Raw genomic sequence first — 23,255 nt, forward strand, 5'->3', positions numbered from 1 at the left:
AGCAGCTAATCACCAACAGCGTGACCGGGCGTCAACTTCAGCGTGTAACTTCATTGCAAGTTAAGAAACAGAAAGAAAACTAAAGTGAGGCCGCAGCAGCGTCGTTACTGTATCCAGCTCCGACAGTCGGGACGAGGAAGTGAGCAGCTGACTGACCTTCGCCGTTTTCCGCCGGTAAGTCCCGCTGATTTCACTGCTTTTTGTTTTCTCCTCGCGGTGAGTTGTTGAGGCCGAGCAAAGTTGGATTTAGCTGTTGTGTTGATGGAAATGGACGAAAACAGGCAGGTTTTTAACATGTTGTAACTTAAATGTGCCCTTCAGGGGGGCGCACTGATTTGTTTAATGTGCGTTTTGTGCAGCTGACTCATTCATTGTGTTTTAAACAGGCTGTTGCACCTGTATTTAGTGTTGACCATCAGTGTGAGGGCAAAAATAAAGCATCAAAGCTTATCTGGTCACTTTTCGTATCATAATTTATAGAAATTATAAGTTAGTGTGTGGGTAGTACAACAGAAGGGATACTGGGAGTTTTGTGTGTCTGCTTTGAGGGGTTTAATGTGTGTTCCTGAACATTAAAGCTTCAATAATTAGTTTGTGAATTAATCTGTTGATGATGTTCAGTCTCTGTTTTAGACACTTTTCAAGCAGAAATATTTTAATAATCCAGTTTAGGAAATGCCTTTCTTTGTCATGGTACACTGTCGCCGTACACTCAATATCTTTGTCTGTTTGGAGTTTTTTAGTTAAACAAAACTATTGGAGACATGTAACAAGTTTATTAATCAATAAAATGATCAGATTATCTTCTCTGATAGTCTGTGGTCTGTACACTGCCACAAGTATGGATAGATATTTTCAGCAATTCCTATAATGGACCATGTTAACAGTCAATAGGGGTAGCAGGTTAATTGTTGACTGATTACTGTCCCTGCAAAACTGAAGTAAATAAGGTATTTAAATAACAGATAAACACCTCATTATAAATTATTCAACAAAAAAGTATTTAAAATTGTGGAGCTTACGTTCTGTAGCTGATTGTCCAGACAAAGTCCAACGCTGCACAACTTTCAGGCTGCACAACTTTCAGGCTCCGTTGCAGAACATGCATTAATTCTGATTCAACTTCATGAACTTTTGTCAAACAAGGTGTGAAGCCTTTTACTTTATGTAGTAAAGTATATACTGTATGTAAGTGTTGAAACCTTGAACAGTAAATAACCTGCAGGTTAGCCCAGTCTCCCCACAGCTTTTGTTGATTATGTTTGTTTATGACAAAAAGTGTATATATATATATAGATATATATATATATATCTATATATATATTTTTATTGTCCATGTTCTGCGATTTAAAAAAAAAAAATCTCTGGTCTTAATTTGAAACAAACAAAAGTGCGCTTGGAAAGATATTCATCATCAACAGATGCCCAAAGTTTTTGATGTTGAATGCACCTGCCTTCAGTTTGGATAAAACTTTCTGCCAGAGCGCTGTAATATAACATGGTTACCGCATACAGTATAAACCCATTAGTTCCTGTTGATTTGGGGGAATATATTTACTACTGTTGTCAATTTGTGTGTAAACCTCCTGTGTCCTTAATTATATTCCAATTTCTCCTATTTATCCTCTGTTTTGTTCCTGCTGAGTCTTTTTATTATCTGCAGCAGGAGCAGCCCAGGTTCTCCTGGGAACCATTAAAGTTTCATTTACCCTGAGAGCTGTATAGCTGACGAAGGTTATTCATCAGATTGTAGATGCAGGAGAATAAAGTCATGTGTCTTTCCATGTTCCATTAATCATCTTGTAAACCCTACAGTGGTCTCATCTTCTACACTGAGAAATGTATTTGTTGATTAATGAGAAATTATGAGCCTGTTTCACAGGGTCTGCGATACCTCAAGGCCATTATAGCCTCTGTTTTCAGTGGTGACGCTACTTTATATGTACAAATAAAGCCAATTTCCAGTGCTCAGGTCATAATGAATTTATAGGCCTGTAGCAGCAGCGGTAATTGCTGTTCCAGTGGTAGCCGTGTCCTGATAACACCACCAGCATGTTATCTGACCCTTCGGGGATAGTAATGTATTTTCATGGCTGATGTTAGTGTTCTGCCTCAAAAACTTTGTGCAATTCAGTACAACGTTTTATTGAATATAATAATTAACAGCTTTGTTAATTAGTTTTTAACTGTCTTGAGATCACAAGCTCATTTATTCAGCAATATCCAATAGTTATGAGACTGGACCAAACAAAAATACTTTCTTAATTAATTTTCGTCTCATTCATTACTACCTTTCTTTTCTAGAGTTAACCAGCAGTTACTTGACCCAGTCACAAATTATTAGTCCATCATTGACAGGCAATCTGCTGCCATTTGCAAAGTGTGTCATGTGTTTCTCCTTTGGCATTCTATCAGGGAAATGGAGACAGTGAATAAGATTCAATGTCCAGCTCCTCCTCGTCATAATGATGTAGACTTCCTGTAGCAATCGCTCTCAAAGGTTAAAAACCATTCAGATGATCTGTGTCGTTGATTCCCAGTCCTACAGTGACGACTGAGCTGACTCATCCCTGGCCCACAGGTGAAAGCTCTGGATGTTTTTAATCAGCCTCCTAATTTATTCATAAGTGATGAAGGGTTTTATTTTTATGCAGGGAAAGATTTTAATTGGCCATCTGTCTCCTTTTTTTGTTTTGTCCTCAGTTAAAGGGATATTAAGTCATTTATGACGTTAGTCAGTTTCTTCTGGTGCCCACTAAATGACATCAGCAGTCCTGGGCTCAGCATGAATGGACTTGATTTTAAATTCTAGTGGAAATTCTAATGATCCCAAAGATACTGAATGTGGCATGCTAAATTATAAGGGATTAGGCCTGAAATGAATGTGCAGAGTAATTCAGAATATTTCTACTGGATTTAATAATCCAGCTATAAATCATTGTTTAATCATTTGGGTCAGTAAACAACATCTATCTTCCATAAAAAACTGAGATGATAAAACAGATGGTAATGCCATCAGACAGATAGAAATTATAAGATTTCTATTTATGTATTTATATTTTATCCCAGTTGGGTTACAAAGGCAATGTAGTATGTTATTAAAAGTGTGGAATAACCTTTAATATAATAATAATATAAACCCATAATTTTTTACAAACTGAAAGCTATGCAAGTGGACACAAAAGCAGAATACTGTATGTTAAAGGGTTAAAAAGTGCTGCGGTAACATACCTGTCCTTTAAGATAGTCATACAGGTGCTTGTTATGACACTGCATGTGTATCACAATGGAAACATTACGTTAGTGTTATCAGTCAACAGTGTTTGTTTTGTTTTTGTATTCCATTTGAATCCACAGGTTGTCTTTTTTCTTACGGCCAATTATTACACCAGCTGAGTTCTCCTCTGAACATTATTTCAGTCAGTTCATGATTACATGGAGCTGGTGTGAAGTTTGCATGCAGGTGTTTCTACCCATCATGCATCATTTTCCTTGCAGTGCAGCGTCAGGTCGTCTTGTCAGTAGAGTGAAGGACACATCTTTGGTGCAGCAAACACTGAGTAAACTCACTCGTCTGAGCTGAGCGTGAGTGTAACTTGGTGTCAGTGTTCTGTTAGAACGGAGTTTATCTCTGTTGGTGTTCTTCGACCCGGGACTTGTCATCACCCCAGAAGTTAGTGGTGATGAGTTATCTTTAGGTAGCAAAGTTGGCTCATGGGCCCCAACACCCGTGCCTTGGCTCCACCCCTCAGTTCCTATCTCACCCCGCCACCCCCATCCCTCTGCAGAGGAGGACAGGATTATTTTTGGCTACCAAGGTTAGGCTGGTGTGAAATTTGGTTGAAGTATGTTCTGGCAGGAAGACCGTGTGGGTTCTTTAGCAGGGAGAACGTTTTAACGGTGCCAGTGAAATAAGCAGCGCTGTCTGTGAGTGAAAGCGACTTTAAATAAGTCCTTGCCGTCATTCAGAGACCGTGTGGAGTGCACAGTCAGCTCGTGGGCCATCACTGAGAGGTGACCTGCCCATCTGTTCCTCAAGGCTTGCTGTTTGCGGTGGGGTCAGGGTTGAAGTGGTAGTGTTTGAATGGGGTGTTAAACTAAATGGATGAGAGGCATGTGAAGTGGCTTTGGCTGTGTCTATTGTTTTAATCGTACTGTACGGTAACAGGTTTCTTCTATCTTGGCTGCTTTTCATACCACGCTCTTGGGCTTTGGCTCAGGTACAAGGGAGTGACTTTACAAGTTTTTCTTTCTTTGAGTGGTGATCATACGTACTCATTACATTGAAGCACTAAGTTTGTAAATTCATTTGCTTATTGTTAAACAAATGGTTTCACATGGCATGTTTGGAAGAAAACTGTCTGTTTTGATAGGTGTGTGTGTACGTGTGTTATTTATTTATTTTTTTTTCTGTGTGTGTATTACCTCATCCTTTTGTTCAGCATGTTGTTTCGTAGAATTGAGGGCAAGTCTCTTCCTGCATCTGTTCTCCTAGTTTTACGAGTCTACAAGAGAATGTGGAGGTTTCCAGGCACTGAAGTTGTCAAATTCTGACTAAATCATAGAGGTTCTTGTTTGTAGAATGACATTTATGATGTTAATCCCATTTTATTCAGTGAATGTTGGTTTTATTTGTACAAGAACAGGTTGTGCTTCATATGCAAAATAAATTTTTTTTGATCTTATTAGTATTAAGAGTAGTAGTTGTATATTTGATGCATATTTGTCACAGTAACCAAAATACTGCTCACACACTAATACAGCAAGAACACATGAGACTGTTTGTTTACTGGGTGGTAACTGGAAAGCCACTGTAAGAGAATAGGCTATTAAAGTACTGTTAGTGTCTTTACTCTGACAGTAGTCGTTTAATATAATACGGACAATAAACATCGGTTTAGTTTCCCATAATGTCCCTGTGTAATACAATCTGGGAAGTGGAAATTGAAAAGCTGAATCAACTTCAGTGTTCATCGGTATGTTGTGAAACTATCAGAAACCTACACTTTGGGATCTGTCCCATTTTAATACCCACATTTCCTCCGTTGTTACTGACATTTACAGTTCAAAAGGTACAAAACTCTGTTGCTACACCCTCTGAAAACGTAATTGGACAATGCAATACAACAGGACTTAGTACTGTATTTGGCTTTTATCATGGTGAGGGAAAGTGAATCGAGATAATGAGCAAAAACTAGAAAGAACAATGTAGAAAAAGAACAAAACAGTCGGCCTAAAAAGACGTGACAACAGCACAGTGTCCATATTTGAGAGATCTTTCGTAACAGTGCCATCTGACAGTCCCTGCGTTGTGTGATTTCAGTTGTAGAAAGAATGACACCAGTGTGTTAGGCTGCTGGATGTCTGAGAACTTTAGGTTAAATTTTGTTAAATCAAAGGATCCTGTGATTCTGTTTTAATCTACAAATGTTTACTTGTGTTGTGCTTTAATTTCAGTGAAAATTTCATTGAGACATTATTGTTACAGCTGTGATGCAGATTTGTCAAAACTGTAGTTGTTTAATTATGATTTTAAAAATAAAAAAAGATTTCTAAGACTGAGTCCATGAAGGATGTTTCATAAGTTCCGTCTGAAGATTGAAATGCAGACCAGACTAATGTGAAGCACTTTAATACACTAAATAATAGAGACAGACAGTCTGGCTCCTCTTCAGGCAGCGGGTCAAGTTGGCAGCAGACTATTGTTTTATTGTTAATTCGACTGAAAATGAAGGCTGAATCATGTCTCGAGGAGGAGCTGTGACCCAGACTTTGACAGCTGAATTAAAGCCTTGCACACTTGGAAATGAAATGTATTTGTCACAATCTTTTGCTCCAGAGGTCTCGGAATTGGCTAGGATTAGATCTTCACATGTAAGCACACACCTAATGTGTTATAATTAAACATTTAGCTGAAACAGTGGGTATAATTTAAATTGTGGTATTTTTGGACTGTTCAGAGAGAATCATACAACAGTTTTTGGAAACAAGAATAAAGTTATCACAAAGTTATAAATGATCACAAATCAAAGAGGAAATCATCAGATGCTGGACATTTTGGCTTTAATGATTAATCAATTATCCGACCTGCTGTTAATTTTTTTTTCCAATTTTCTGTTTAACCACAGTAAATGCTATTAAATTCACATGGTGATTAATACTAGTGATTTCACTTACAAGTGGCTCGTAGATGACTTTTAACCAACACCATGTTTTTGAGAACATTTGTTTGTCTAAAATAATTTACCATGGATTCATAAATGTGTAAATGTTTCAGCAGTAACGTATGTTTGTGTTTTCTTGACTCTGTAATGTTGCAATGACCCAGTTTCCTCAGCTGTCAAAGAGGTTGTGTCTTCTGTTGTGCGACCGCCATATATTACAGAAATGGCAGATGTAGTAACACTGCACCAGCCAGTACTGTGGTTACTCAGCTGCTGTATATTTACTGCAGTGAGCAAACACTGCTGCAACAAACATCTGTTTGACATGTTTCACTTGTCTGTATCTTCACAGTTTATCACCAGGATCCTGATCGTCTGCCTCAGCACACGTGGAGTCCACTGCATCTGCTCTACCTCTTGGGACATCCACCCTGTTTTTACCTCAGCATGTACTGTACACACACGTAGCACTTATCGGTTCAGAAAGGCCAGTAGGCCATTCACTTTATCAGCACTGCTGCTCTCAGGTGTCAGGTGTTGTACCGCAGTCGGCTGGATTTCTTCCTGCTTAGCCACGATAATAGTTACCTGACCCCATGCTGGGAAGAGCTACCTGAAGGAGCAATGTTACAAGGGGTTTGTGATGTCTGAGCTCTGGGACGGACAGGGACCACGACCAGGACCAGGAGCTGGGGACGGACAGGGGTGGGATCACAGAGATGTTCCTCGGTTTGTGGTTGGATGTGACAATGACGAGCAGGACATATATCAAATGGAGACAGGCATGAATGACAAGATGTTTCAAGAAGAGGACATGGAGGATGATGACGATGAGTCGGTAAGTTACACGTGTTAGTTCAGTGCACACAGTCATGTTCAGTGACTAAATTCAAAATGGAAAATGAAGAGTTTATTTTGGCACAGACCAAGAAACATTTGTCATTTTTAGGGAAGAGGAAATGACCAGGCCTGGAAAGTTTTCAGGGTAAAATTTTCTCTGGATAAAAACAGGCAGAAATATACAAAGGTTGGCGTTAGAAGAACAGCATAGATAAACAGCAGTTGCATTTGGTATGTGGTGAATTCCTGGATCTATAAATAAACTTGTTACTGCTGTGTTTGCTGCTCACTTGGCTCCCTTGATTTCCTCTGTTTCTGTATCTGTGTATTTGTTTTTTTTAGTTGATCAGTGTCTTGGTCTTGTCTAGAATCACTGTGGAAGTGTATCAAAACTCTCGAGATAATATCAGTGAACACAAAAACAGATTAGTTTCATGTCATTTTGTGAATCAAATTAATTTGTCTACTGAGAATTTAAGACCTCTCTTGTTTAGAATACCAAGCAAGTTTCAAAATCAGGTTTCACAAACTAATTTGTAGAAGAGAATATATATTTGTGTGTGTATGTGTGTATATATATATATATATATATATAACTATACTATACTATACTAAGATATTTATGCTCTTGTATTTAAATTCCTCAGTACACCTTAACATCCTGCCATGTCTCCCTGTGTCTCCTTCAGCAATCAGAGCGACAGATTGTGGTCGGCGTATGTTCCATGATGAAAAAGTCCACATCCAAACCCATGACTCAGATCATGGAGCGGCTTTCTAAGTTCGACTACATAGACGTTGTCATCTTTCCTGAGGAGGTGATCCTGGAGGAACCTGTGGAGAAATGGCCCCTGTGTGACTGCCTCATCTCCTTCCACTCCAAAGGTAAAACTTATCTGTTGTAAGGAGCAGTTGCTGTTTCAAGAGGGGAAATGCTGACAGGGAGGCGGAGGACATTTGGTCTGACAGTCTGACACACCGGACAGATGTTAGTTTACTGTCTTACCTACTGTACTGCTGAGAAGTAGTGTTTTTATTTTTCCTGATTCTTAATTAAACTGCACGCTTAAAAAATATATTATATATATTATATTAACTTCTCAAATGAGGAAGATCAACATACCTGTGGACACTGATCAGCCATAACATTACAAACACCTGCCATATCCTGTGTACATGCGTTTGTCTGCCATTCAGTGAAAAACATTTGGAAGAGGAGAGAAAACTGTGGTCATGAAGACAAGTTGGATATTATGTTGAAGAGAAATTCAAAAGCCTCCCCACTCTAGTTGTGATATCACGACTGTAGCTACTGAACGTTTCTCTTCATAGAGACCAGTGTACAGTATTTCCCATTTTCTGTTTAAAAAAAGATTCAAACATTGAGTCTTTTGAAAAGGATGAATGAAATTTAAAAGTTTAATGTACTGTAGGTCAACTTCATCTTCAGTGAGCCTTGGGCACCCATGAGCCCATCACTGCTTCACTGTTTGTCCTTCCTTAGACAACATTTGGTCGGTACTGACCACTGCAGTGTGGGGACACCCAGCAACACCTGCGGTCTGGGAGCTGCTCTGACCCAGTCACCCAGCCACCACAGTTTAACTCTTGTAAAAGTCTCTCAGATACTTATGCTGCTTGTTTTTTCTGCTTCGATCAACTTTGAGAACTGAATGTTCACCTGCTGCTTAATATACCGAGATAATCGATGTTATTCACTTTAATGGTCTGTGGTGATAATGTTATGGCTCATCGGTGTATATCCTCTATATTAAATGATGCGTATGAGCACATGTTGCTGTACACACATTTTCATTTAAGCATAAAGAGGTTAAACATTAGGCTGAATTTCTGTTTTTATCGTGAGCCAGATAAAAAAAAAAAAATCTAGTACTATTTAGATATTTAGAGGTTGAGTCATGGCAACTGGACTTGTACTCAAAACATTTCACTACTCATCCATAGCAACCTGGTCATTCCCTATGTAGTGGGGCTTTTTGGGAAGCATCACATACCAGTTCACTTCAAACCCACCAACACATTATTTAGGTAATTTTTGCTTTTGATACTAATCTGTCCATGTGTGTATTTGAATCACAGTAAATCACATGGGACTGTTTTTCCATTCTATTTTTAACAGAATGAGATTTTTGAGTGTTGCTCAGACCATGGGAATATAGCACGAGTCCTGGGATGTTGTTATTGTTGGAAAGATGTTATTTCTCCACAAAACGTCCTACAGACATGGATATTTGTCATGCTCGTGTGCAGAAGAATGTCTTGAATATTGAGAACAGTGTGTGTTTAATTAGCCAAGTGTATTAAATGCTTATATGGTTTAGTGGTAAATGCTGCTCAATACTACTCGGTTCTTTTTCCTTATCAGATGTGACAGTGTCCTGTAGTACAAGCTGGAGGCTCAGTTCAGAGTTCAGTTGAATGATAAGACACCATGCAAATGAGCACCATATCAAATATGCTGTGCTGTCATAAATTAAGAGTCAAACAGGCAGTAACAGTTACCACTAACCTGCTGTGGCTCACAGTGAGTCCTTATAAAATGTTTCTTAGCCCTTAGAATCATAATATCCATTAATTTGTGTGTGAAAAAGTTGACAAACAGCACATCAGGGGAAATACTTGGTAAATCATCAAGGGTCATCACCTCCATGTAGTCAGCAGTCACCAAACACTAAGTTAACCCTCTCAGCTCCTTAGACATAATCCATCAGTCCACTGTTGTAGCCACATTCATGCTGAGCTAAATATAGACTGTGTTTTGTTAAAGAATCACCACAGAAATGTGCTTCAGTTATTTCTAAATGCTGGTGACATAGGGACTGTGAACTTGGATTGATTTTACTGACTATTTGTTTGAACATTTCAGGTTTTCCTCTAGACAAAGCTGTGGAATATGCCAAGCTCAGGAATCCACTTCTCATTAATGACCTCAATATGCAGTATTTCATACAGGACAGGTACAGTCTGAGCAGCGACACAGGCACATACACAGTTATGTGGTCTAAATGGATAATCTGTTATCTGTAACAGTTATTTGGTTCTTTGTCAGGAGGGAAGTCTACCGGATCCTACAAGAAGAGGGCATTGACCTGCCTCGTTATGCTGTGTTAAACCGAGACCCCGACAATCCTGAAGGTTAGTTCTTGTTTTATGGAAGTGTGTATGTATGAACTCCTCTGCTTTAATGTAGCAAACTGAAGCATGACCGCTGTAACCTTATAATCTTTTAATAATTCTGTGCTTTTCCATTTAAGAAAAGACAGTGAAATTATTAGTGTATTTGTACATTAGTGTAATTTTTTTAGATTTTGCTGTTGCTTTACTAGTTAAATAAGAATAGATTAAGTAAATGATACTGTACATTTTAATTGATAAGGAATAATCTAGTAAATTCTGCCTGTGTGCAGAGTGTAACCTGGTGGAGTGTGAGGACCATGTTGAGGTGAATGGAGAGGTGTTCCCTAAACCCTTCGTAGAGAAACCTGTGTGCGCTGAGGACCACAATGTCTACATCTATTACCCAACATCAGCTGGAGGAGGCAGCCAGAGACTCTTTAGAAAGGTAGCCGTCTCCCATACAACTTAATGTATATGTAAACAAAAGGTATGATGTGTTGGTTAATGAGGTGAAACATGACCTTTATTTACAGGTTTTGCTCCAAATGCCTTGAATTCTTCTCTGGTCACTTCCTTTACTATAGATAGGGAGCCGGAGCAGTGTGTACTCGCCAGAAAGCAGCGTGAGGAAGACAGGCTCTTACATTTATGAGGAGTTCATGCCCACAGATGGCACTGATGTTAAGGTACTGTGGATCGCTGGAATGGATTCTTGCAGCAGTGACTCAAAATCATGAAGTTGTCCAGTTAGTGGAATATATAAATCCATCATCATCTGCTCTGAGACATTTTCTGTTTGTGCATCTTCTGCATATGTGTATGTGTGTTATGTACCATTTCTGAACATTGCAGGTGTACACGGTGGGTCCAGACTACGCTCATGCAGAGGCCAGGAAGTCTCCTGCTCTGGATGGAAAAGTAGAGAGGGACAGCGAAGGGAAGGAGATACGCTACCCCGTGATGCTGACGGCCATGGAGAAACTGGTGGCCCGCAAGGTCTGCCTGGCCTTCAAGGTAAACAGCGAACTGTTCAGGGAAACAAAGACCTGCATTTTACATCGTCAGGAAAACTACTTTTATTTTTGAAAACTGCATGATTTATGGGCTTGTCTTCATTCTCTTGAACCTTTTCTTTTTTATTGCTGCCAAAGACATTAGTGGTATTATCAGCCTCCACTGCACCTTTTTTTTTTTTTTTACGTGCAGTGATCCCTTTGTAGCCAACACAAACATTGAACCTGCTGTTAGCTAGAAGAGACAGTAAGATCTTGTGCTATCATCACATTAAGCCTATTTTAGAACACATTTACATAAATATACTCGGTGAATGGGGAACAGCTGGAAGCATTTTATCCTAAATCCTGCTACCATGAGAACTATTCACATCACGCTGTTCTTACCAACATTAACATCCATAGCTTTGTACAGTATAACCCAGCAAAAGATGTTCTTTAAAAACAAATACAGATATTTCTAGTTGAATTATAAGGCTGCTAAACAAAAATATGTGACTTAATAACTATTCCTGTATATGGTTACACATATCACTGCTCAGCTGTTATTTAGTTCCTAACTTAATTGTGCTTGAGTCTCTAAATGCATATGTGTTCCATGTATTTTTTTGTTAGCAAACAGTCTGTGGGTTTGATCTGCTCAGAGCCAATGGTCACTCCTTCGTCTGTGATGTCAACGGCTTCAGCTTCGTCAAAAACTCCATGAAATACTATGATGACTGTGCCAAAGTTCTGGGGTAGGCAGCAACTTGATTTTCATTAAATGCTGACCTATTATCTGCTGCATAGGACATCATTTTAAGAGCGCAAGCACAGAGATTGACAATAAAGATCAATGAATATAACCAGGAATGTAGGATTTTCTTGTTTTAACTTTACAGTGAATATTGTCTTGAAGCTCAAAGTCAAAGAAGCTTTATTGTCACTTCAACCATATATAGCACACGCCGTACAAAGTGAAGCGAAACAACGTTCCTCCTAGACCGGAGGTGCTACACAGAACGCAGACAAGTGCAGTGACGCAGACAGAGATAGAGCTATGACAGAAACTAAAATTAAACTAAGAAAAAAATTAAACTATACTTAAGGTGCATTTTAAGAACTTAAACAACAGAAGTGCACAGGAAGACAGGGCAGGACAAGACAGTGCAGACAACATATAGGCTGACTTTGTGCAAAGAAAAGCAGTGAATGTGCCACAATCATGGTAAGTGGTAGACGATGTGCAAAGAACAATATGTGCGTCATTGCAGATATTAAATTGACAAGTGTAAACTGTGTGTGTGTGTGTGTGTGTGTGTGTGTGTGTGTGTGTGTGTGTGTGTGTGTGTGTGTGTGTGTGTGTGTGTGTGTGTGTGTGTGTGTGTGTGTGTGTGTGTGTGTGTGTGTGTGTGTGTCTCAGCTGTTATTTACCCAAAGCTCTGGACACCTCAGAGGATCCTGTTGTCTGCTTTATGTCCTCATTTGTTTCTGATGTATGGCCTCTCTCTCCAGGCAAAGTAACTGACACTTTATGACTAAAGGCTCATAAGTTTTACAGAGAGAAAGAGCAAGATGGAGAAAATGCAGGTTCCCTTTAGTAACAGGCATTAGCATTAATGTGATATCTCAGGGTTGATGCTCAGATGGAAAAGACCTTGCAGGAATTTTTTTTTAATGAATTTTAGTGCACAAAATATAATAAAATTATAAGTAAGTTACAGCAAGTTTGAGTTTTATTTAGACAGCAAACACTGTGTTTGGTCGAAGCTGTTTGGATGATCATGTACATAGTTTATTTTTTGTTTGCATTTGACATCTCTAACTTTAAATCAACATATGGTACAAGGAGGAGAAAGTTGTTTGTTTTTACATGATCATTATTATTAATTATATAATTTTTTTTTTCTGTTCTCTCAGGAACATTGTAATGAGGGAGTTAGCCCCCCAGTTCCACATCCCCTGGTCCATCCCCTTGGAGGCTGAAGACATCCCCATCGTCCCAACAACCTCAGGAACCATGTATGTACTGAAAAACAAAATGAAGACAAATGTGCATATGATTTAACACACAAAATAGTAGATGTCATTACCTTAATTCTATTGTGCATGGCTTTTGTAAACATTTGTCTTCAAAATATCTAAAATGTTAATGATATAAAAAAATAAGATTAATGTCCCCTATGTCAAAAATTTTCCTTTGACAAATGAAGTCAAGGGGGTATGAGCCTCATACATTAACACAAAGTCAGAGTTTTTGATTTCCTCAGAAACTGTCTCAGATCTCATCTGTCTCATTACTGTCAGTAACACATTCTATGGTGAGCAGTGTTTCTTCATGGTTGGTTGAAGTCTTAGAGGAGGTTTCCTGGAGTGAATAGTGAAATACTCAAGTTTCTGATCCATTTTATGTCTTCTTCAGGATGGAACTGCGCTGTGTTATTGCCATCATCAGGCATGGAGATCGCACACCAAAGCAAAAGATGAAAATGGAGGTCCGACATCCTCTGTAAGTCCCATTGCACAGTTGCATTAAATGTTTTCCCTTCTCCCTGATAATATAACTTTGAAATGTTTAGTTTGTAGTCACACAATTTGACTGAAGGCCCTCGACATCCCTACTCACCCTGTTTACTCCCTTATATTTAATATTTATTCAGTCTGTTTTCAAGAAAGGGAACATAGTTGTCTTTTTCCCCACATTGTGTTCTGTACACATGGCCTCACCCAACACCAGTGAGTGAAGCCTCACACAAAAACACTGCAGACTGACTGTAGTCAAAAAGTCCTTACACTTTTTTAAAAAATTCAACATGGAAAAATGAGCCTTAGAGTTTAAAGATATTTCCCTCATAAAATGTAAGTTTATGTAACAGTAATGCTGATTTGACTTTTTTTTTTATTATGTTTGTTTTTCACAGATTTTTTGATTTGTTTGACAAATATGGAGGATACAAGTCAGGAAAACTAAAGCTAAAAAATCCAAAGCAGCTACAGGTGGGATTAACTTTTAATCTTTTATTCCTTTCCTTTTTCCCCACACTCCCCCTCCTCTGCCACTTTAAGAGTAAATATGTGTTTTAAGAATAATGGAAAACCATACTTATGTATGCATATATAATCCCTTATAATTATGGATCATAAACCATCATTGTTTTGTTGTCTAAATATTTATACCTGGCTGTCTAAATCCACCTACACACTGCACTTATCCTGTGACACTATCATCTTATTATCAATCACTGTTTTATCATTATCTTGTTTTTCACCTGGTATTCAGTCAGGATGTTTGCAGAGGATCTAGTGTGATTTTTGTCTGGATAATTAAATTTAAAACAAATTCCTGTGATTCCAGGAAGTGCTGGATATTGCTCGCCTGCTACTGGTTGAACTGGGCCAGCACAATGACTGTGAAATCGAGGAGAAGAAATCTAAACTGGAGCAACTCAAGACTGTCCTGGAAATGTGAGAAGTTCCTCACATCAAATACACACACTCGCACAAACACACCAGTCATCATCTTCCTGTTTTCTGTAATCATCGTTTGTCGGCAGTCGTCCTCTCTCATCTAGCTTCATCTTTCCACACTCCATCAAGGTTCAGACTTATTTCTTGTACTCACAGCCAGACACACATTTACTGTGATTCACTCCCTCCCTCCTGTGTCTCTAACTCTTTGTTTTATCTGTTTTTCCCTCCTCTATCCCTCTTTTCCCCTGCCCAACCATCCCTTCTTCTTCTCCAAAAGGGAATCCAGCTTGAATGACACTCAGTACGCACCCTGTCGCTTTAAAGGATTAGGTTTTGCCACCCTCCTTTTTAGTCTACATGCAGTAGGCTGTGTACAAAACATTAGGAATTCCTAAGGTGAATCTAAATGAAAACAAAACTGTGGACAAATCTGTATATGTTGGATAGAGAAGCTAGTTGGTCGTAGTATGTGTTCATCTTTAATACTTTGAATGTATTCCTAATGTTTTTTACACTGAATTGATAGTTTCCATTAACATCCAGTCATATTGGCCATTAACATTGAAAACATTTACAGTTGATTATCTTTGATTTCACTGTTTCTGTGTGTAAATCAGTGTGTGCTTTGCTGCTTCATGTGCATGCCATCCTCACAACATGTCAGCTGGACACTAGAGCTTCTGTCGTCTTCCTTCCTCTGGTCTTCCCTCAGCATTTATACTAATTTTGGTGATTTGCTGCTGCTCTTCTCTTTAGTGATTGTGGAATAACTTGGAAGTAGAGTATCACATTTACAAGGAATGGAAGGAAGACATTTCTATGTCCTGAAGTGAGAGAGTGTAAAAGAATAAGAGCAGACGGGAAAGGCTGAAATGGCAACACAGTATAAAAAAAATACTGTGCAAGGGTTTTATCACTAAAAGTAAAGTGAGGATGCATTCAAAGACTTAATGAGTTAATGTCATACAAATTGCAGTAAATAGAAAACAGTTACACCAAATTTTCCCTTGGAAACAGCAGCAGTTCTCAGTATAGTACATTATAGTACAGGTGTGTGTCAGTACTTCTGTAGATTCCTCATATAGTAACTGTAGCAATATTTGTGCCCCTACAATGCTCCAGATGGCCCCATTCATTGCAGCATCTGTCTGCCTCAGATGGCATTGCTGAGCACTGACAGCAGCTTACTTTGGTTAGGAGATCTTAGTCTTAGTCAGCTGATGGAGGGACATCAGACTGAATAAAAACAAACATTAGTTGAAGATCGGACCAATTCTTTCCATGTATCTCTGTGTGTGTATCAAAATGTGTTGTGTCTGCTTTATGTTTTTGTGTGTGGGTGTTCATTTCCACCAGGTACGGTCATTTCTCAGGTATCAACAGGAAAGTCCAGCTGACTTACCTGCGTAACGGCCAGCCTAAAGCCTCCAGTGAAGAAGAAGGTAAAAACAAATATGCACAGAATTAGGGTTTATATCTGAGGCAGCTCTTATTGAACCGTGGGACTGTGTAGTTTATGGTGTTATGATCTAATTTAAACAGTCAACACAAATCTGTCTACAAAATAAAATATCACTGTAAATTAAATGATTATTAAAGAAACTGATTGATCTTTTTTTAAAAGGTATGTTTTGGTAAAAGTAGTTTCTAGTGTGAGGACCAAGAGGCACAATAATGATAAGAAACAATTACATGTAGCTCATAATTTAGAGATTTTGGAACTTACTGGAAACTGTAATTGTGGAAAGATGACATGTAACAGGACTTTTGATACACTTGTAAGTTTATCCAGAAGGAAGATTAACAAAACAGAGCCAGGAAAGTTGAGTTCAATAAACATTTTTAGAAAAGACTAAAAAAGGAAAACTACAACAGACAGGAACCTTATGTGGAAAATACTGTTTTTGTACAATAAAATTAAAAGTAGGAGGGGTAGAGATTTAAAAAGCTTTCAACATAAGGCAGTAAAGCAGTCTTTCAAAGACTTGCTGCATCAAAATCTAGTTTAAGATAACACTGTAGTTACCTGCTATTAGGGCTGGGCGATAAAACGTCATATATATATATATCTCCATAGACATGTAATCAATATCAATAAAAAATATTTTCAATAACTTCACTGAAGAAGAAACCACAGAAGAGAAAATAGGCGAAGCAAGGTTGGTTGCATGAACAAACTCACTCGCTCCCTGGTAACCTAGCAACCTATGGAGTGACATGCTAACAGCCAATCATTTAACAGTTTTCATGTTTCGTTGCGCCATTCTCGTCCTGTCGTGTCTGATTGTTAACAAAATCGGCGTGGAGAAGGAGGGGGACGATGAGTGCATTCAGACCTGTGTACACTTATTTGTTTTTTGTGGTTGTGTTGACTTTTCTATTCCCTGTATTCCTTGATTGATAACCTTTCTCTGATTTTTAATCACCTGTTAAGTTTAAAGTAAAAATGTTTTTTTTTTTTTTTTTTCCTGGTCCTTATTTCAAATAGGTCATAAAAAATATCAGTCATTATCAATATCGACTAATATGAAACATACAGCAAGTGTTGTTCCTGTGTTGGAACAAATGGAGTGAAAACAGCAATGCTGGTTAGTTCATTGATGTGAGACTAAAGCATTTCTCTTATCAATTTGCAAATAGATAACATGTATGTTTGTGCAGCTTGGAGAAATTTTAAATTATTGAAGTCTGTTTGTTCAGTGAATTGAGTGACTTGGAGAACACAACCACTGCTGTTTTTCCAGACTCTAAAAAGGACGGTCCATCTCTGCTCTTGGTGTTAAAGTGGGGCGGGGAGCTGACGCCTGCAGGTCGGGTTCAGGCTGAGGAACTGGGCAGGGCCTTTCGCTGCATGTACCCCGGAGGCCAAGGTACCAACCACATAGACTCATACACACACACACACACACACACACACACACACACACACACAAGCTAATACAGGGTTTTCTCAAGTGAAAATGTAAAATTCACTTTTCCTATGTGAAATTCAGCTCTTAAAACCCCAGAAGCCAGGACTTGCTTTGGTGAGCAAGTAAGGAAAAAAAACGGATGTGCACCTATAAGCAAAAATCCTCAAAATCTCAATCATAATTTATATTTCAATACGGTTGTTAATACTTAAACGTATTTACAATAATATGATCCTTAAAGCTGATGATGTGCAGTCAGGATATTTTGTTTAATCACAATTCTTTTTTGTTTCAGTCATCTAAAAGCTTATTAACTTCATGTAATTAAATGTTATTTTGCCTCTTCCATGGAAATTCTGCTAATTGCTGTCTGCTGTCTGCTGTCCAACAGAACAGCTCTGCCATAAATTCTGCCTTTATACAGATAATGTTGAGGGTTCAGTGACACTATAACTGAACTATATGTTTAGTGCTGAGGTTGTTGTTTTCAGTGGTGTTGAGCTGAACCTCTTTCACAACCAGCAGGTCCAAAACCTGAGTCATAAACACACTGATAAATTAACAAAACTGGCCGTTATAAGCAAATATCTTACGCTGAATTCCATTCAAATGTATACGTGAACTAATAAAGTGGCCACGGAGTGTGCTTTCTAATTGTGAAAGACACTAGCACTAATAATACTTTTACATACCTGCTGAAAATAACATTTACTCTCCTGTCTAGCGGTTGCTGCATGTTGTCCAGTCTGTGCAGTTTCACGCTGCACTGTGTCACAACTGCTGTGGACTTGAGTACGGCTGAGCACACCTAACTACACCTGGCTGTAGAAATGCAGCAGTGCTTTTCAAATACAGTTTGGAGTTTCTCTTTAATGTGTAAAAATAAGCACTGTCCCTTTACCCAGCATGAAATTTGGTGAAGCTGCTGGCTACAGGCACTTGATTTCCTTGCATTGTTTTTAACTGAGCACTATCTCACTCTCCTCAGCTTCTCTCGTCTAATGCTTCTCCTTCCAAACTGCAAAGAAAAACAACCTGAAGAGAGACTAAAAATAATATAGTGATTAGATTTGTTGCTTCTTTTGTTGGAAGAGGTTTTCTCATCTCAGCCTCTGTTTTCATACCTTTTCAACACCAGAAGTTTTGCCTATTAATTCTGCTCTTTTCTTCTTACCTGTTGTTGCTCTGTGTAAACTGCTAGCCGGTAACCACCGGTCCCTTGGCTGTGAGTCCCCTGTTGACTTTGGTAAGAGAAGCAATTCTTGGATATCATTGCCTCTTCACTCCTCTGTCATTCTGCGCCGTCCACTAACGTGCTCTGATCTCTCCTCTCATCTTGATTTTGTCCCATTTCACCTGGCAAAGAGGCCTCTTTGTACTACACTAAGATTGTTGTGAATTGTTAGTGTCGTCGTGGATGTTTTCCTGAGGTGATCCACCACAGCAAATGTTGTTTTGGTGATTTTCTGACATAAACAGACAAACGCTAAGCAAAACACACTGCAGTTTTGGTGCTGTAAGCTAACGCAGATCATCTCGCACTAATCCTGGTGCATTCTTGATGTTTGTTTGTTTAATAAAAGCCAGTTTGTTTTAGCCTAGATTATACCTAGAACATGGGTAAGACTGAAGTGGTCAGTGGTATAACATCAGGTTAATTGGCTGTACACTAAAAAACGCATGGAGCAGCAGTGTGACTTGATCTGTGGTTGGTGTGCATGCACCAATGCTTCAGCAGCTCACAAAGCACTGTGAACTGAAAGTGATGTTGCAACTGCCTGGGTGCTATGATGCCTGGGCACCTATTTTTATTGGACATTCCTGGTACTTTGGGGGTTAGGGTTCTTGATTCAACTACCTCCCTGGCTCAGACCTTTTTTTTAATCAGAAAAGGTTAGTTTGTCTTACTGCATCAGGCAGTGATACTCCACTCTACAATCCTTCAGGTGACTATGCTGGATTTCCTGGCTGCGGCCTCCTACGCTTGCACAGCACTTATCGCCACGACTTAAAGATCTATGCTTCTGACGAAGGCAGAGTCCAGATGACAGCCGCTGCTTTTGCTAAGGTAATTCTGTACCTGTACCTGGAAGACTGTACATTAATAATATTCAAGCATGTGACAGCCCTTCAGGACAGATTTTCTTTAGATGGTTGAAATCTCGTTCTCCCACCATGTTTCACTAATTAGTAACAGGGATGCAGGGGATGCTTTCTTTTCCTGGATTGTTGTCCTACCTGTAATTATGGAATAAGGGTATTAAGATGTTTTTGCCATGAACACAGCTTCAGTTCCTCTGAGGAGAGTAGCTTGTATTGTCTGTAGTGTGACTTGACAGTTAGCCTGCAACTCAGGATCGTTTCCATTATCAGTCAATGTGATGAATTGTTTTGCCTGAAAACAGTGAATCGTGTTTTACACCAGAACTCAAGGAGAATTGTTTGAGCTTGTTTTTTCTATAATCCAAAAATAATTAGTTCACGGAAAACATGTAGAAAATATTCACAGTGAGAAGGTGGAACAAGCAAATCTACTTGAGACTTAAAACATGCTTTAGAAGTTGTGCAAAATGCAAAATCGGATATTGGAAATTACAGTAATTTCAGTATTAAAGGTAAACACATAATTTGACAATGTGACTGCTTTTGTATTTCTCTCACAGGACACAGATTTAAGTAGCCAATGACTAAAGTTAAAGTTCTCTTGTCCTTGCAGGGTCTGCTGGCTCTGGAAGGGGAGCTGACTCCAATCCTGGTGCAGATGGTGAAGAGTGCCAACATGAATGGACTGCTGGACAGTGACAGCGACTCTCTGACTGGCTGCCAACAGAAGGTCAAAGCCAGGCTGCATGAAATCATGCAGAAGGACCAGGAGTTCACCCCTGAAGACTATCAGAAGGTATGAGTTGGTTTGATATCTGGTTCATGTTTTCTTTCCTCGCAGCTTAACTTTAAATATTTGGACATGCTTCTTGACTCTCTATTTCTCAAATACCTCAGGTTACAAAAACAATTGTGCAAATACTGTTAAACAAAAAATGCCCATGCACGTTTTGCAGATAGGTTTGCCTAAGTCCTTCCTGATTACATGCCGTCTTATGATGGCATGTAGAACATGTTATCAGTTTTCTTCTGTTTTCATTGTCTCCCAGTTGGCCTCGACAGGCAGTCCCTCACTGGTGAACTCTATGAAGATCATAGAAAATCCAGTTAAAACCTGTGAAAAAGTGTATGGCCTCATCCAGAGTCTTACCTCACAGATTCGAAGGAGATTGGAGGACCCCAAGTCTGCAGGTAGTGCAAACCTACAGTACCTAAATGCAGGTGTAAATATGCAAAGGAGAAATATTTAGCTGCATTTGGAAAACAACTGATCAAAATCTGTCAGACAAAGGCAGTTTGAAAAGGGTTGTAATGAGTTATTGCAATGAACTGTTATGTATATGTTCAAAGACATTTACCAGTTTAATATGCAGCCTCTGGTAAAGATTATGTGTTTTGCCAGACCTGCAGCTTTACCACAGCGAAACTTTGGAGCTGATGCTCCAGCGCTGGTCCAAACTAGAGAGAGATTTCCGCATGAAGGACGGACGCTATGACATCAGCAAGATCCCAGACATCTACGACTGCATCAAATACGACTCGCAGCACAACGCCTCGCTTGGCTTGGAGGACACACCAGAGCTATTCCGGCTGTCCCGCGCCCTGGCTGACATAGTTATACCACAGGTTAAAACAGAACAGTATCACTTGCTCTGCCAAATATACACTGAGTTGTCAGTTCCTTAGGTACCTGGTTATAACTAATGGAGTCTAATACAACAGTCCTGTAATAAAACCTCCTTAATGAAGGTAATATTTTTCAGTTTTGTTGAAACTGTTTTAAATAGGTGTTGATTTAACTGTATAATGTTTTTGGACGAGCTACTTCACGTTAATAAAATAATTGTAAAAGAAAGGCCAGTATAACCTAATAAACCGCCAAGTGAGCACAGTTATAGTTTTAGAAGACATTACGAATTAACTGTATATAAATATCCCTGTAGGTACTTTGGGACATTGTCTGTTTGAGTTGTATTACCGATTGGTAATACAATATTGGCAAAGTCCCTCACTACTTAAATAATGTATATTCATTATCTGTAGAAGAGAATTTTACCAGATGGATTCAATTAGAGAAATACACACAAGGTATTTCACAGAAAACTGGTAGTTGTTTTTAGCAAATAAAAGAATTTCATTGACCCATGTGTCAAAATTAAAATGTTTCTACAAAAAGTCATGATTCAGCAGTAAACAGAAAAATGTTAATGTTAATTAGACCATAACAGTATAAATAGTAAAATATTAAATGGAAAAAAAGGCAAGAGACAATTTTTAACACAAGTCTTTAGATCTTTTTAGTACTACAACAGAATTTTGGTAAGACACAGAAATACCATGAAATTCAACATTAAGGTCTCCATACATGACGGTGTCAGTGTTCCTCTGTGCTCACCCTGTTGTACTGAACAGTCTCCAGCATCCCAGTATGCTGCAATAGGATCCATCACCTCATTTCCGTGAATAAATATATTGACATATGTTTTTCCATATCAGGAGTATGGGATTAGCAAAGCAGAGAAACTGGACATTGCTCAGGCTTACTGTGTCCCTCTGATAAAGAAAATCCAGCTGGACCTGCAGAGGACGCACGAGGATGAGGCCGTTAACAAGCTGCACCCCCTGTGAGTGTACAAACCACCACACATTCACATGTATAGTCTACGTACATGGAAAGTGTGTAAGGACTAATGGTGATGACTGAGCTTGTAACCTGCTCTTCAGGTATTCTCGCGGCGTGATGTCTCCTGGTCGTCATGTCCGCACACGACTCTACTTCACCAGCGAGAGTCACGTCCACTCTCTGCTCAGCATCTTCCGCTACGGAGGACTTCTGGACGTACGCTCTGGTTTTATCTTCTGACACTTTTGCTTTTCTCTGTGATGACATCCATTTTTTCTGTCTGCCGATAAATAAATGTAGCTCTATGAACTGATTTTGAGGTTGCACTAAGTTCACACTTTTTTAAGTTTGTCTGAAACGTATGTATCAGCAAAGGTCTTCTCGATGAGATTGTACATAATTCAACATCAGAAATGTTCTGTCCATCCGCTTCATTCCCATTTTCACTAAATAGCACTGAATGTTGAATGTTTGCGTGTGTGTCAGGAGGAGAAGGACCAGCAGTGGAAGCGTGCCATGGATTACCTCAGTGCTGTTTCTGAACTCAACTACATGACTCAGATTGTCATCATGCTGTATGAAGACAACAATAAGGTCAGCCTATATAAAGCTGCATTACCACTTGTATTACCACCAGCTTTATACATCGATTTCATAGTGTATTTATTTTTTGGGTGTGGAGCAGGATCCCTCCTCAGAGGAGCGTTTCCATGTTGAACTTCACTTTAGTCCAGGAGTCAAAGGATGTGAAGATGAGGAGAATGTACCTCTTGGCTTCGGCTTCCGCCCAGCCTCCTCAGAGGTCTGTGAACATTTACATTTACTTTGCATATTTTTGGGGCAGGGGGTTTTGAGTCACTGCTGCTCACCGCAGGTGCATTTTTGTTGTCTGACAATTTTAGGGATTTGTTCTTCAAATTCAATTGTGTTCTTAAATGATGCTGTTTGAGATACTCTGCTAGTCTTATGTGAAGACTAGACTCAATGTGAAGACTTAAACAAGTTAGGGTCA

The 23,255-nt window shown here is 39.0% G+C and overlaps 1 protein-coding gene across 1 annotated transcript in view; it reads left to right on the forward strand.

Annotated features, from left to right (window-relative positions):
* Positions 1-23,255, forward strand: part of ppip5k1b (diphosphoinositol pentakisphosphate kinase 1b) — a 38,719-nt gene continuing 15,464 nt past the window's right edge. The window contains exons 1-24 of the mRNA XM_026310952.1: positions 1-174; positions 6,517-7,002; positions 7,694-7,889; positions 9,892-9,982; positions 10,075-10,160; positions 10,433-10,587; positions 10,727-10,828; positions 10,995-11,156; positions 11,771-11,892; positions 13,055-13,156; positions 13,557-13,643; positions 14,056-14,131; positions 14,490-14,599; positions 14,883-14,906; positions 15,962-16,047; positions 17,350-17,475; positions 19,464-19,585; positions 20,234-20,416; positions 20,670-20,811; positions 21,023-21,246; positions 22,117-22,244; positions 22,345-22,459; positions 22,730-22,837; positions 22,929-23,045. Of these exons, the coding sequence (XP_026166737.1) occupies positions 6,808-7,002; positions 7,694-7,889; positions 9,892-9,982; positions 10,075-10,160; positions 10,433-10,587; positions 10,727-10,828; positions 10,995-11,156; positions 11,771-11,892; positions 13,055-13,156; positions 13,557-13,643; positions 14,056-14,131; positions 14,490-14,599; positions 14,883-14,906; positions 15,962-16,047; positions 17,350-17,475; positions 19,464-19,585; positions 20,234-20,416; positions 20,670-20,811; positions 21,023-21,246; positions 22,117-22,244; positions 22,345-22,459; positions 22,730-22,837; positions 22,929-23,045 (2,859 nt within the window). The 5' untranslated portion in view covers positions 1-174; positions 6,517-6,807. The remainder of the gene's footprint in view (positions 175-6,516; positions 7,003-7,693; positions 7,890-9,891; positions 9,983-10,074; positions 10,161-10,432; positions 10,588-10,726; positions 10,829-10,994; positions 11,157-11,770; positions 11,893-13,054; positions 13,157-13,556; positions 13,644-14,055; positions 14,132-14,489; positions 14,600-14,882; positions 14,907-15,961; positions 16,048-17,349; positions 17,476-19,463; positions 19,586-20,233; positions 20,417-20,669; positions 20,812-21,022; positions 21,247-22,116; positions 22,245-22,344; positions 22,460-22,729; positions 22,838-22,928; positions 23,046-23,255) is intronic.

This window comes from Mastacembelus armatus, chromosome 6 (genome assembly GCF_900324485.2).
Source record: "Mastacembelus armatus chromosome 6, fMasArm1.2, whole genome shotgun sequence".
NCBI classification, from domain to species: Eukaryota; Metazoa; Chordata; class Actinopteri; order Synbranchiformes; family Mastacembelidae; genus Mastacembelus; species Mastacembelus armatus.